General features: G+C 45.0%; 1 protein-coding gene across 1 annotated transcript in view; it reads left to right on the top strand.

Moving 5' to 3' along the window:
• Positions 1-14,250, top strand: part of EHMT1 (euchromatic histone lysine methyltransferase 1) — a 250,480-nt gene that overhangs the window by 210,534 nt on the left and 25,696 nt on the right. Inside the window, exons 18-20 of the mRNA XM_082263745.1 lie at positions 2,894-2,998; positions 8,916-9,070; positions 11,683-11,838. Of these exons, the coding sequence (XP_082119871.1) occupies positions 2,894-2,998; positions 8,916-9,070; positions 11,683-11,838 (416 nt within the window). The remainder of the gene's footprint in view (positions 1-2,893; positions 2,999-8,915; positions 9,071-11,682; positions 11,839-14,250) is intronic.

Genomic DNA, 14,250 nt, shown 5'->3' with positions numbered 1-14,250 from the left:
ACCTCAAAGCTCCGAATGTCTTCAATCAAAAATTTTGTGAAATCCACCAAGTCTATCATTGCCTCCATTCACCAGGGAGACTTTTTGGCTTCTGTGGACATGAAGCGAAGCATACCTGAGTTTTTTCATCTTCCCAGCACATCGTTTTCTACATTTTGCTGTGGGGCGCCTACGTTAGCAGTTTACGGCCCTGCCCTTCAGTCTGTTATCTGCACCTTGGACCAAGGTGCTGGCTCCAGTAATAGCACTGGGAATTACTTCCTTTCCAATTTTTAGCAACAGATGCCAGTTTGTCGGAGTGGGGTCCTTGGCACCATGTGACTGCATGTAAGGATCCCATCCCCCTGTCAACATGCTGGAGCTCCAGGAGATTTGGCTGTATTTGCAGCATTGGGTCATCCAGCTGGAGGGGAATTTGACATGGATTCTATAGCTCAGTGCTACATCAGTAACATACATTAATCATCATAGAGGAACATGAAGTCTTACTGCAGCAAGATAGGTAGCTGTACAACACTTACCTCTGGGGAAAAAAAAAAAAAAAACTTTTTTTTTTTTAATTGCAGTTTCAGCGAAGACTTTGACACACCACCCCAATTAACGAACGCATATCGCCTCTTAGTTGAACTTAAGCTTAGAGGCTTATTTACAACAGAGTAGGGAGGATTGGAGTGGCAGAGTTTGCGCTGGAAGTGGAGCGATTTAACATTTTAACAAAGCGCTGGGGGGGCACACACTGAACATGCATTTCTAAAGCTGATGCAGCTATGAACCAAGCGACATGCATATTTACAGAGAATAGCGCACACATGCAAAAGAAAGGACTATCAAATATAAAGGCGAAAATATATTTAACATTTTAAGCTCAAAGGAGAGCGCTGTGCGACTTTGTATGTGTTTTGTGAGGGATCTGTTGTGGAATGACAAATCCATGGGTGGGACAGCAGATTTGGAGCTACAGGCAAGACAGGTAGATTGCATACTGTCCTGAGTGCAGGGTCATATTCCAGTCTGATCTGTGTACATCCTAGGAGTAGAAATTTGGCAGACAGGCTTCCCTAGCTGCAGTGTTTGGACTCAGGGAAGTGGACCTCTACCCAGAGGTGTTTCAGGTGGGGGGTGCCAGATGTTGACCTCTTGGCCTTCAGTTTAGCAACAAACTGGACGGGTTTATCTCCACATGCAAGGATTCTCAAACGAAAGCGGTGGATGCTCTGGTGTCTCTGTGGGGTTAGTAAAACCTGATCTATGCTTGAAAACGTCTCTCATCTGCTTTGCAAGATTAAAATCAATGGAATTCCAATAATTCTAATTGGACTGGCTCAGGCAGATGTGTTATGCCAGTCTGGTAAGACTCTTGATGGACAATCCTTGAGCAGTACCAGATCTATCCGGATCTTCTTTCTCAAGAACCGATTTATTATCCCGTTTCATGGTCACGGCTTTAAGGGCAATGCTGTTAAAAGCCCAGATTTTGAAAGATCAAGGCATCTCTGTATCATTGACTTGATGTTAAAAGCTAGGAAGTCTGCATCCCTCAAGGTCTATAATCGGACTTGGAATAAATACTTCACTTTGTGTGAGTCTTGGGGCTTGCATCGTGGAAGTTTTTCCATGGACCAAAAAACCTCCTTCCTAAGGCTGAGATTGGACCAGCGTTTGTCACTCAGCACTATCAAAGGTAAGATTTTTGCCCTTTCAGTCTTTTATCAGAAACCGTTGGCCTCTCACTCCTCGATACTCCTTGATCCTGTTGTACAAGGAGTCTCCCATATAGCTCTCCCTGTTTTTTCCCCCGTGTCTCTTTGGGATCTGAACCTTGTACTATCTGCTCTTCAAAAACCACAGTTTAAACCCATCAGCCACATTGCACTTGCTACTCTGACCTACAAGATGGTATTCCTTGTAGCCATAAGCTCTGTGAACCAAGTGTCTGAGCTGACAAGCTTATTCTGCAAGTAACTGTTTCTGGTTTTACATAGGACATGGTGGTTTTGAGGCCCTGGATGATGTTTTGTATTAGTCTTTTCCACCTTCCACAAGGATATTGTTCTTCGATCCCTCTGTCCAGCTCCACTTCACCAAAAGGAAATTTTCCTTCGTTGTCTGAAAGCCACTGCTTTCAGAAATACAGGCAACCTTTTTTGTCATCCCAGATTGTCACCATTAGAGTGCACCAGCTCCTCGTTCCACTATTCTCTAGATGACAGATCTTTATTCTTTTCTTAGTCTTAGGGGTTGTGTTTCATTCTTCCTTGTCAATGTGCACTCTAGTGGATTTTTAAGTGGTTTTTGGGTTATTCGGTTTGGTTTCCACCCTTTCTTCTCAGGGTGCACTCTAGTAGATCTGAGTGCTTCTTGGCTTTTCGGCGTCAAGCAACTATTTCTTGGACATGCAAGGCTTCCACCTGGTCTTCTTTGTACATGTTGTCCATGTTCTAACCGGTGGTTGTTGCCACTCGGGATGTAAAGTCCTTCAAGTGGCTCCTTGAATGGACTCCAAGCAAAGGATTTTATGGTGAGTACAAAAGTCCTGTTTTCGATGTTTTGTGAACATGCCTCTTTTCCTTGGTCTTGCCTATAATCATCTGCCAGGTGCCAGGTTGAGGAGCAGTTCATTTTTCATTATTCAAGTGATTCCTGCCAAGACATTAAAATCACAATCTGGTGTCACCATTATCCTCTCACCCACTTTCCTGCTCATTTGCATATCTTAGGACTTCGTGATATTTTTCTGTCCAGCCTTGTCACTGATAAAATTTTCACTTATTCATTTTTGTAGTTCAGATATAATAGTGTTTCTATCCATATTTGTGGAAAAAGAACCTTGACAGCTGCTGTTCTGATCACACAATGGTACGTCTTTCTGACTGTGCCTTTGTTTCTCTTGTAGGATGATGGTGGTTGGACACCGATGATTTGGGCCACAGAATACAAACACTTGGAACTTGTTAAGCTGTTACTATCCAACGGAGCTGACATCAATATCCGGGACAATGTAAGTGCTACATCTTTTTAGGATTTAGCCTAAAAACTCCACTTGAAGCTCACACTTGGATAATACACTTTATGGATACTTGTTCTATTGTATGTGCTTTTGTACTATGTGGCACAAACCGTTCACGTCTCCAACCACTTACATCTTCAGAGTCCTCCATGTAGTGGCCAGTAGCCTATATCTTTAAAAAGAACCAGTCATGTTTGCAGTGAAAAAGAGTGTCACATTACACAGACCTATAGTTAAGAATGTAAACAATTATAAGTGTTACTTGACACTGTTCTGGAAGACAACGGGTGAGGTCTGACAGTTGGTAATCCTAAAGTCTTACTGCAGGTGACCTCTGACTCAAAAGTAAATTAGGGGAAGAAATGTAATTCTTTCTTTATAAGTCCAGGATTAATACTTATTTGAGACTAAATATTTAATTTTATGCAAATGTTCAGTCATGACTAGTTCTCTTTAAAAGAAAAGAGCATTTTGCTGAGGGTAAACTAAATCACTCTGAAAACCAATTTTCTCTTTCATTCATTGACGGACACAGCACTCCATAAATCATAACTACTGGGTTATATTGCCTCCTCCAGGAGTAGGACTAGGCAAAACAAAAAACACCTGGCTACGCCCATGGGCCATCCTCAGCTTGGTATAAAACCCCCTCTCTGCTCTAGGTAATCAGTTTTAATCTGTCTAGTCAGGAGTAAGGGCCTAGGCTCCCGGCTGGGATCTCTGGTCCTAGCATTTTTTTCTCCGTCCTTTACATCTTTTTTTTTTTTTTCTCTCGGTGCGAGCGTGGCCAGACCACAGCTACAAGCTAGGTTGGCAGTGACCTAGCCTCACGGACAGAGGTTGGCCCGCAAGTTAAACATCTCTCAGGGTTCAGGGTCGCATACGACTGGGCGTGGGTCTGAGTCACAGCGATCCCTTGGCCGGCAGCTCCCCTACTTCAGTGGCGAGGATTCTGTATGGAGCGTTACCCGCACCATGGAAGGCTAAGTACAGTCCCCCCTCTCCCATTTGGCGTTTTTTGGGGTGGACGCGGGTAGCCTCCAGGGACAGTCAGACCTGGCTGCAGGTTCCCTTCTCCCACCCTAAATCTCTCAGTCACATGAACATAAAATGCTGGCGCACAGGTAAAATCAATTAGTGAGCTATATATCAAGAAGTAGGTAAATAAAGATACAATAAATTCGTAAATAGTCCAAAGAGTCAATTGGCTAGGCTGTAGAAAGTCAGTACATAATCTACACTAGGGCTAAAGCATCTCCCCTGGAGTGAAGCCAGCTCAAGGATCCATATCAGAAGAAAGAAACAGGAGAGCACCTCTGAGTGTAATATTTAATAGATAACAAGCATTTAGCACATTAAAAACTCATATATAGGTAGAATAAGAACGATAAGGCTCATTAAGAGTGAGTGCTGGTTTACACTTCTGCGATGACAGAGATCGCATGTGATTCGGAGCGTACTGCTCCTAAAATCACATGCGATGTCTGTGCGATGCGAATTCAGCCATACAGATTGTATGGCTGAATTCGCATCTGAATCGGACTGCACACGCACAGGACCCTTTTTTGGTTCCACAGCAGAATAGGATTGCATGATGGTTCACACCAGTGCGATCTGATTCATGTGCGGACTGTCAAGTTCGCACTGCGATATGTGAGCTGATCTGGGGGTGTCGTTTACTTTGTATTGACACCCCCAGTGATTCGCATATGGCAGTGTGAACTGCCATCCGAGTTCAATGCGATGCGGGAACCCGCAGTGGATTTGCAGGGTTCCCGCATCGCAGAAGTGTGAACCGGCACTGAGGCTGCTGCAGCGGTGGAGAGAACCCGGCATCCAAGCTGTGTCATGGAGAGCCGCCTTTCCTTCGGCGTATGTGTTTCTGCAAGGAGATAGACAAGTTCCAGCTTTCAACTGTGCAAGCCACTGGTTGGAGCGCAGCGCTGGCTGGCGTGTGACGTCACCATGGAGCACGGGAACACAACGTGTTGGAGCAGGAGAACAGGCACTCTCCTTTTTCTTTCTTTCCTAAATCCCTCAGTGAGCTGGGCTTCCCCTACGCCCTTTTCCCCCTATGTGGACCTGGAGTCTGGTGGGGGTCCCAGGGCAGAGGATGCAGCGTAGACCCCGCTAGTCTCAGACCCCCCGCAATATCCACTCTGTATGGGTCCTGGGATAGTGTATGTCCTTGCCTGGTAGTCTGGAGGGGTCCCAGTGTAGGAGACTCCTAGGTGCATACCCTACTGTTTGCAGTGTGGGTATAGTGTAGGAGGGTCCCGGTGCAGAGTGTGCAGCGGAATCTCCCCTAACGTGTGTCCTACCTTCAGGGGGGGGTGATGTCATGGGGGCCATTTTCCCTTAGTCTGAGAGACGCTGGAAATGACTTCCTCCTCAGTTTCCTCTTCCTCCTCAGTTTCCTCTTCCTCCTCAGTTTCCTCTTCCTGTGCCCGGGACATATGAACAGGAATGGCGTCCATGGTGATGCTGGGCATGAATTTTTGCCACTCTTCCTCACATTAGTCCTTTGGGGTCCCTCTTATCGCTCTCTCTGCTGATAGGTACCCTGAGCCTTGGGGGGATCCTTTAGTGGTGCCAAAAGATTGTTTTTGTACTGCAAGGTCTTCCTTTTCTTATGGAGCCTCAGGGTCACATCTCACCCACTGACCCCCTCATTGAGGTGGCAGGTCCCTTGGAACCCCAGCTTCCCATTGTTACACTTATGGTGGTCCTGCAGTCCTTCGTGTCCTAGGTGGAAGTGACGTGTGGGCAAAAGCCCAGGAGGACGCGTCCCCCGCTTTTCCCTGCTCGGTCTGTCTCATCTGGTTCTGAGCCTGATGCCACCGGGGACGTGGCCCTTCTAGGGTGGCCTAATATCACACCCCCAGATCCATCTGATAGGGAGGATGATTCCTCTGTGGTCGCAGCAGTGAATTAAAAAGTGCTGGTAGACGCACTTATCACTGCAGTGCGTGAAACTTTAAAAATGGAGGATGCGGCTGATGTGTCGTTTGGTACGCATAAGTCACCTAGCACTCCAAAGGTGTTTCCTTATGTGCCCTAGTTTTTCTGTAAGGAATGGGAACAACCAAAATGACCCTTGTGGTCCCCAAACATTTTGCTGTACATTACCCTTTTGAGGAGTCAAAAAAGTGGACTAGTCCACCAGTGGTGGACCCTCCGTTTTTCCAGGTTGAACAAAGCGATCATGATCCCAGTAGAGGAATCCCCGTCCTTTAAGGACCCAGGTGACAGGAAAGCAGAGGCTGTGGCATGCAGCATGTTTACTTTGGTTGGTTCGACATTGCAGCCAGTCTTTGCCTCAGCCCCTAACTGAATGGGCCAAACTTTTTGCACCAGGGCCTGGGGGGGTGAGAAGATCCCCTCTTCTTATGTTTATTTAGAGGACCAGTTGGTCCATTGGCTGCAGTTTATTTGTGATACAGCTTTGGATACAGCTCCTGTGCTGTCCAAACTTTCTGTTTCAGCAGTGGTGATTAGGTGCATGCTGTGGCTTAGGAATTGGTCCGCATACAAAGCCTCTAAGAAAGCTCTCGTTGGTCTGCCTTTTCAAGGGGATCGCCTGTTTGGGGCTACCCTGGATGACAACATTAAGGGTATCACGTGGGGGGGGGGGGGGAGAGTACCTTCCTGCCATAGTCTAGGAAAGGGATGGAGCCTTGTTGCAGAAGGGGCCCTCCTTCTCAGCACATAGGAAATTATTTTGTGCTTCTGGGATGGAGAATAAGGGAAATAGATCATTCAAATCTTCCCCGGGAGGTTCCAAACATCCTTGGTCTGGTAGACCTAGAGCTAGCTTCTCCGAACGTGCAGACAAGACTCCTTCAACATGAAGGTCTGCCCTCACCCATTATTGGTGTGGGGGGACATCTTTTCTAGATTCCGGCCTCGTGGACCTCCTTCATGAGCGTCAAGGGGATCCACAAAATTATTCTTTTGGGGATACCCAGAAAGGGGGACAAAGCTTGTCCTTTTCAGATTTTTTAGGTCCTGAGTCTCCTTGTGTGTATTTAATTCCTGCAAAGGTTCTGGTGATGTCTGAACTACCTAAGGTCCCCCCTATCCCTGTCCAGGGAATTCATTTACGTAGGTCTTATTATAATGCTGACCAGGGTGGTCCTTCCTCAGGAACCACATGCCGTGATTCACCAGCTGTTGTCACACAGATAGTTCTCTCTCCCGTTTTGCATACAGGTTCTGAGTCTGGTGGTATCCTCCTTCAAGACAGTTCTGTTTGCACAATCCTACATGCAGCACGTTTAGCAGGTTTGGCTCCACAGGAGGATACTAAGGTTTTTGGCAAGATCACGGGTTCCTGTGGCAGGTATCCAATGGCCACAGTAAGGCCAGTTTCACCCTCGGCTCAGGCTGCTTCCGCAGTTCCTGCAAGTAATCAAGGGCGGGGATCTTCCAATCAGTCTGGTGGCCATAAATGTCCCTTGGGGGCTTCCTCTCAGAGAAGGCCAGTTGTCCCACGGGCTGATTTACCAACCTGCTTTACAGTCACTGGTTTTAATGGCTTGGCTATTGAAAGCCAGGTACTGTTATTCCTTGGCCCGCAGTGTATCAGAATTGGCGGCATTATTCTTTCGCAGTCCCTATTTAGTGGTCCATAGGGATAAAGTGGTTCTTCTTCTCTGTCCATCATTCCTGCCCAAAGTGGTCTTGGACTTCCATTTGAATGAGGACATTGTGTTGACTTCCTTGTGTCCCAAGCTGGCTCATCCCAGGGAATTTGCTTTGCATACCTTGGAAGTGGTTGATGCGATTTGGGTGTATCTAGCAGCTACGGAGTCCTTTCGAAGGTCAGATGCGCTTTTTGTGGTTACGGACGGACCAAGGAAAGGTAGTATCTTTGGCTAACATCTCCAGATGGATCAGGCAAACAGTGATCAAGGCCTATTCCATTAAAGGTCAGGTTCCTACTTTCCCTGTCATGGCGCATTCTACTTAAACGCTGAGTACTTCTTGGGCCTTCCGTCATCAGGCACAAATATCGCAAGTTTGTAAGGAAGCCACTTGGTCATTGCTGCATACCTTCACAAAATTCTATAGGGTAGATACTTTGGCATCTGCGGATGCTTCTTTTGGTCGCAGTGTTTTGCAGGCTGCTGTTTAAGAGTTGCTGTTCCCTCTTGAGGGGTGTTTTTTCTTTAAACCTTTATTTTTCAGACAGGCTCCTGTGTACTAGTTAAGGCTTCTTATTTTTAGCCTTGGGTTATTTTCCCCACCCCTCATTTTTCTTTTGGCACTGCTTTTGGACGTCCCAGTAGTTTTGATTTATGGAGCACTGTGTCCGTCGAACGAAAGAGAAAATGGGATTTTTGTACTTACCGTAAAAAAATCAATTTCTCTGAGTTCGACGGACACTGCACCCACCCCTCTATGGAGTTATGATACTTCAAATACTGCTTGCTACTAAACTGATTATCTAGAGCAGAGGGGGGGGGGGGGGTTATATACCAGCTGAGGACGGCCCATGGGCGTAGCCAGGTTTTTTTTTTTTTGTTCTTCCTAGTCCTACTCCTGGAGGAGGCAATATAACCCACTAGTTATGATTTATGGTGTGCTGTGTCTGTCGATGAACTCAGAGAAATTTATTTTAAGTACAAAAATCCCATTTTTGTTTTTTTGTTTTTTGTGCCCTGGTTTGACAAAAATTACAAATTTCAAAATGGCATGTGTTTAACTTGTTATATAAAGAAAATGCCTAACCTACATGAATCATGAAGTGCAAACACCACAATATATGAATCTTTACTTGTACGTAAATTCTGTTCAGTGTCGACTGGAAGCCCCCATACCTGGTAGACAATGACCTAGAATCGAGGCTTCATAAAAAAAAAAAAATCTGTTCTTAACATTTCCTCTTTGTACTCTTCATTCTCAGGAGGAAAACATATGTCTGCACTGGGCAGCTTTCGCTGGATCGGTTGAAATTTCCGAGATCCTTCTGGACTCTAAATGTGACCTTAGGGCTGTCAACATTCATGGCGACTCCCCACTTCACATTGCCGCTCGGGAGAACAGATATGAATGTGTTACGTAAGCAAAAAGCATTTACAGCAGGCAATGAGAATACAGTTTGAAATTCACAAGGATACTGTTTGACCCATCTGAACATAGATTTTTTTTTTAGATGTTCTAACTATGCTAGCAAAGTGCGCCCATTTAATGATGGCAGGATCTGAGATTTAAACTGTACCAAAAAGTCTATTTGTACAATCCACTTTATATTTACTACCAGCCAGTGTGAAGGGTCTACCTACATAGATTTAAACTGGACTAATTATGTAGGTAAGGAAAGGCCCTACCCTACCTGTGGCCCAGTTAAAGTAAATCTAAACCAAAATGAATAGTTTAATATATTCCAGCTTTTCAGTTCTTAGATAAGGTGGTTGCATTCGTATTCATTTTATCCCTTTATTTTTACTTTGTAATCTTGTGAATAACACAGACCTATGTCTGGATGCCATAGGGCTCAATTCACTTAAGAGTTAAATATTGCATGATTTTATGATAAAATAACTTATGCGGAATTTAACTCCGGAATGCGTGATTCATAGTAAAAAGCATGTTAAATATTAGGATTTGTTTTTTATTTTGCTGCATTTAACATGTGGTTTTGCATGTTAGTTTTTACCGTAGACCGTCCACAGCAGGAACTGAAACATTTAGCAGTGGTCTTTCCTACCACTGCTAAATGTGACAGCTCAGCTCAGGGCACCCGCTGGCATCCTAACAACCATGAGTAATTCTGTTACTCATGCCAAAAGTAAAAAAAAAAGTAGCAGGCCAGGAAGGGTTTGATTAGGGGAAGGGGAGGGGGAGGGGAAGGGGAGTGGGTGACATGTGCCCCCAACTCTGAAAAGCTCTGCCAGCTCCTTATCCACCAGCTATTAATTGAATACATTACTAGCTTGGCTAGACCACTACTTTTTTTACGGATGCATTTGTTTTTATTTTTTAGTGAATTTTCTTTTAGATAGGTTGATGTGGTATTTACCAAATGTTTTTTTTTTTTTTGTTTTTTTTTTTTTTTTTGCGGCAAATACCACTGCAAACCTATAGTAAATTTCGATTTTTTTTTTTTTTTTTTTTTTTTATCGCATGCAGTATTTGGGTTAAATGTGTCACATGTCCCAAATATCGCATGCAATATCCGTTGATTAATTGAGCCTAAAGTCACCCAGGCTGGAGTGACCATAAACTTGTAAAATTTTGTTCTAATTTCTTAGTTTTAAAAACATTTGTTCAACTTCCTAATTCTTAGTGGGGTCTAATTGACTTTCAACGGTGACAATAAATTTTGAAGAAGCAGGATGTAAATTTTTTCTTTAATGAGCAAATTTCTAACAATTTATGTGGCTTTCATTAAGGGAATTCTATTCATTCCAAAATCAAAAGTAAAAGCAAATTCGATTTTGAAGCACATTTGATTGACATTCGTCTAGGCATTGAATGTCCTGAGAATATTCGTGTGAACGTTTCTATGACAATCTACTTGTGTATAGTGGCCAGCTTAACTCTGTTTATTTCCTTTTACATGGGAGGAGGGATTAGTAGTTTACCAAATTAATATAACTCTGTTTAATGCTTCCAGTCTAGCTTCCAGGAAGTGGCAAGATCAACAGGTATTTCCTGTACTTGCTGAAAATGTTCTTTGCTTTAAAAAAAAGAAAGTAAATTCAGCCCACTGTGTATATGTACTGGTAAGCTGCAATATATTAAAATTTCCTTTTGGATTCAGTTATCCTTTAATTTATAATTTGTGCTTTGCTGACAACATGACAACATTTTCTTAATTGTTCTTAAAGAGCAGGTTATACTCAAACAGACCTAAACCTGATCTCAGATTGATCTGAAACGTCTATAAAAGTACACTAAAGTGTATGTCAAACCAAAAGCATTTTCTCGTGTTGAATAGAGTGAGACAGGATTAGAACTGTTGGTTTTTATTCCTATGCGGTATCTTGTTAGAGATCTTTACCCTCACCTCCTGTCCTATTGATAGTGGTTTCACAAGTCAGGAAGTGAGAGAAAATCTGCAACCGGGACAAAGACCAGAAACAAAAATTAAACAGGAACTGCAGCCTTCCCTTACTTTACTAAGGGTAAAAAAGCATTTTATGTCCTATCAAGTAGTCAAGGAATCTTTCTAATGGACCTCTGAATAATAGTAAAAGTCTGGCGGTTTCTAAGGCTTCCTCGCACAATCCACAACTAAGAAAAACAGTTTGGCTGGAGATACTCTATAAACCCTTATGCCACTCAAGTGTTCAGTAAAGCAATAGAATGAACAAACAGCACTTTGTGTCCTATTGAATAGGCCCTATATATAGGAGAGTGAACAACCCTATGCTGCATTGTTATACAGCAGGGATATCCAAACTAGGGCCCTCCAGCTGTTGCGGAGCTACACATCCCATGAGCCATTGTAAAACTCTGACATTCACAGACATGACTAGGCATAAGCATGATGGGAATTGTAGTTCCTGAACAACTGGAGGGCCATAGTTTATAGTGTCATATATATTTTTATTTTTACTACAAACTGTATGCAGAAAAGGGACTTCCTCCTTAGTGTATGATGGGTAGATGATAATTCTAAACATGTCTGAGTTATAATGAGTCTTTCTGTTTTTGTACCACTCCAGACATTTCCTTGCTCATGGTGCTGAAGTGAATTTGCGGAATAAGGAGGGTGAAACACCAGTGGAGTGTTGCAACCCCAGTTCTCAAGTCTGGGCTGCTTTAAAGAAAAGCAGTAGCACATCAGAAAAACCCAAGACAGAGGAGACAGTGCTCAACAGGTATGTAGAAAACATTTTGTATCTCCATTATTATTCAGTTGTGTTTTCTATATCGTACAGTACAGGACACAGACTGTCAGAACTGATGAGTTATATGCTGCACCCACGGGTGACTGGTCACTGGTAAAGCCACTCAATGTTGTTGACACGCTCCCACCATGTCATCCTCATTTCTCTATCATACATTGACGGACACAGCTCCTGATCTTCTTACCATTAGGTTATACTCCCCCTTACAGGAGTATAACACTAGGCAGAAAAAAAGCTTGACTAAACCTATGGGCAGTCCCAGGAGGTATACTCCCACTCTCAGCTATAGGCAGTTTTTTTCTGCCTAGTCAGGAAAAAGGACCTAGTTCCTTGCTGGGATCTTTGGTCCTGGCAATTTTTTCCTTTTTAATGAATTTTTTAATTTTTCCTGTGAGAATCTACAATTAACTGCTGGACTGGGTGACTGGCTGGATATTTTTTAAAATCCAGTGGTCACCCCAGTCTGGCCAGTGAGCGCGCGCAGGCCTCAGTTCCGTGCTAGGTCGGCCACAGCATAGCCCCACTGGACGGGGGCTGGCCTGCAAGTTAAACGTCTCACGAGGTCGCGTACAACCTGGCCTCAATCGCAGCACTCCTCCTGGCTGACAGCCCCCCATTTAGATAAAGAGAGGAGGTTCTGTCTGGAGCAGGGCCCATCTTGTTCCTGGTATGCTAAGTCGCGGGGGAGTCTGGTGGGGTCCTCTCCCTCTCTGCTATAGGATTGGTTGGTGCTCTGTGCCTGGCGACCTGTGGTGCTGCCAGTGCGGCGGGGGTGTCCCTAGCAGTTTTTTTACATCTTTTTTTTTTTTCTTTTTGTGGGTCCACCGGGCTCCAGGGATTCCACTTATGGAATCCCTGGAGCACATTTTCCCACCTGATCCTCTCTCAAAGGCTGCTGGGCCCTCCAGGTCCCAACATTCCCTTACTGCACTGATGGCGGTCCTGGAGTTTTTGGTGTCCAGGGTGGATTTGTTCCTGGGGAAACGGGCTAGCAAAAAGCGTCCCCTGCCTCGTATGTCTCATCACATCCTGAATATGATTCAGCTGCCGCAAACACGTGTCCACACCCCTTGACTTTTCAGATAGTGAGGATGATTCCTCTGTAGCCGCGCATGAAAAGGCGCTGGTGGATGCACTGATTGTATCTGTGCGTTAGACTTAAAATTGGAGGATGCGGCTAGTGCTGCATCAGGGGCGTCGGTTTCTTTTGGCACCCACAAGCCTTCAGGAGCGGCAAGGGTGTTCACCTTTTCCGCTTACTTTGACAAAATTGTCGCTAAACAGTGGGGTTGTCCAAAATGTCACCTTGAAGTCCCTAAGCGTTTTGCGATGCGGTACCCTTTTGAGTACTCCCTGCTTAGTAAAGTAGACTGTCCCACCTATGGTGGACTCTCCGGTTTCTAGGTTAAACAGGGCAACCATGATTCCAGGTGAGGAGTCTCTGGCCTTTAAAGGACCTGACTGACAGAAAAGCGGAGGCTGTTGCCTGCCATATGTACACTGTGGCTGGTTCGGCACTTAGGCCAGTTTTTACTATTGCTCTAGTGTCGCAAACCGAGTGGGCCAAGCTTTTACATTGGGACCTGGAGGGGGAGCAGCTATGCTGGCGGACCAGTTGGTCCAGGGGCTGCAGTTTGTCTGTGATGATTCTTTGGATGCGGCTTTTCAGATTGTGAAGCTATCTGTCTCAGCAGTGGTCCCTAGGCGTGCTATTTGGCTTAAATGCTGGTCTGCAGACCAGACTTCTAACAAGGCCTTATCTGAGCTCCCCTTCCTAGGGAATCGCCTGTTTGGAGCTTCCCTGGATTACATCATTAAGGGTCTCACGGGGGAAGAGTACATTTCTCCCACAGGCTAGTAAGGGCAAGGAGCCCCATTGTAGACGTGGTCCATCCTTCTTGCCTCATAAGAATTTTTTGCGTCCCTTGGGGTCTCAAGACAAAACCCTTCAGGGCCTCCTCCGGAGGATCCAGACGAACCTGGTTCTCCAGACCTTTGGACAATGCTCCCTCAGCATGAAGGGGCGCCCTCATGCGTATGTGGGGTAGGGGTACGTCTGCACTGGTTTCTGGACCCGTGGACCTCCCTGGTGCAGGTCAAGTGGGTCCACAAAGTCATATGGTCCAGCTACAAGATTGAGTTTCATTCTTACCCTCCAGAAGGGTTTTTTCCTCCAATTTGCGCCTGTCCCCAGACCACTTACAGGGTCTCTTTGGGGTAGTGCAAGACTTGCTGAGCCAAGAGGTGATTGTCACGGTTCTGACTTCTGAACACTTTCAGAGGTTTTATTCGAACCTGCTTACAGTCCCCAAGAAGGAGGGCAAGTTGTGTCCAATTCTGGATCTCAAGGCACTAAACTGCTTTGTGCGGGTGCAGATGTTC

Source organism: Pelophylax lessonae, assembly GCF_965119305.1.
Source record: "Pelophylax lessonae genome assembly, chromosome: 7".
Classification (NCBI taxonomy): domain Eukaryota; kingdom Metazoa; phylum Chordata; class Amphibia; order Anura; family Ranidae; genus Pelophylax; species Pelophylax lessonae.
Note: the sequence above shows the minus strand (reverse complement) of the source record. Positions and strands in the feature narration are given on the sequence as shown.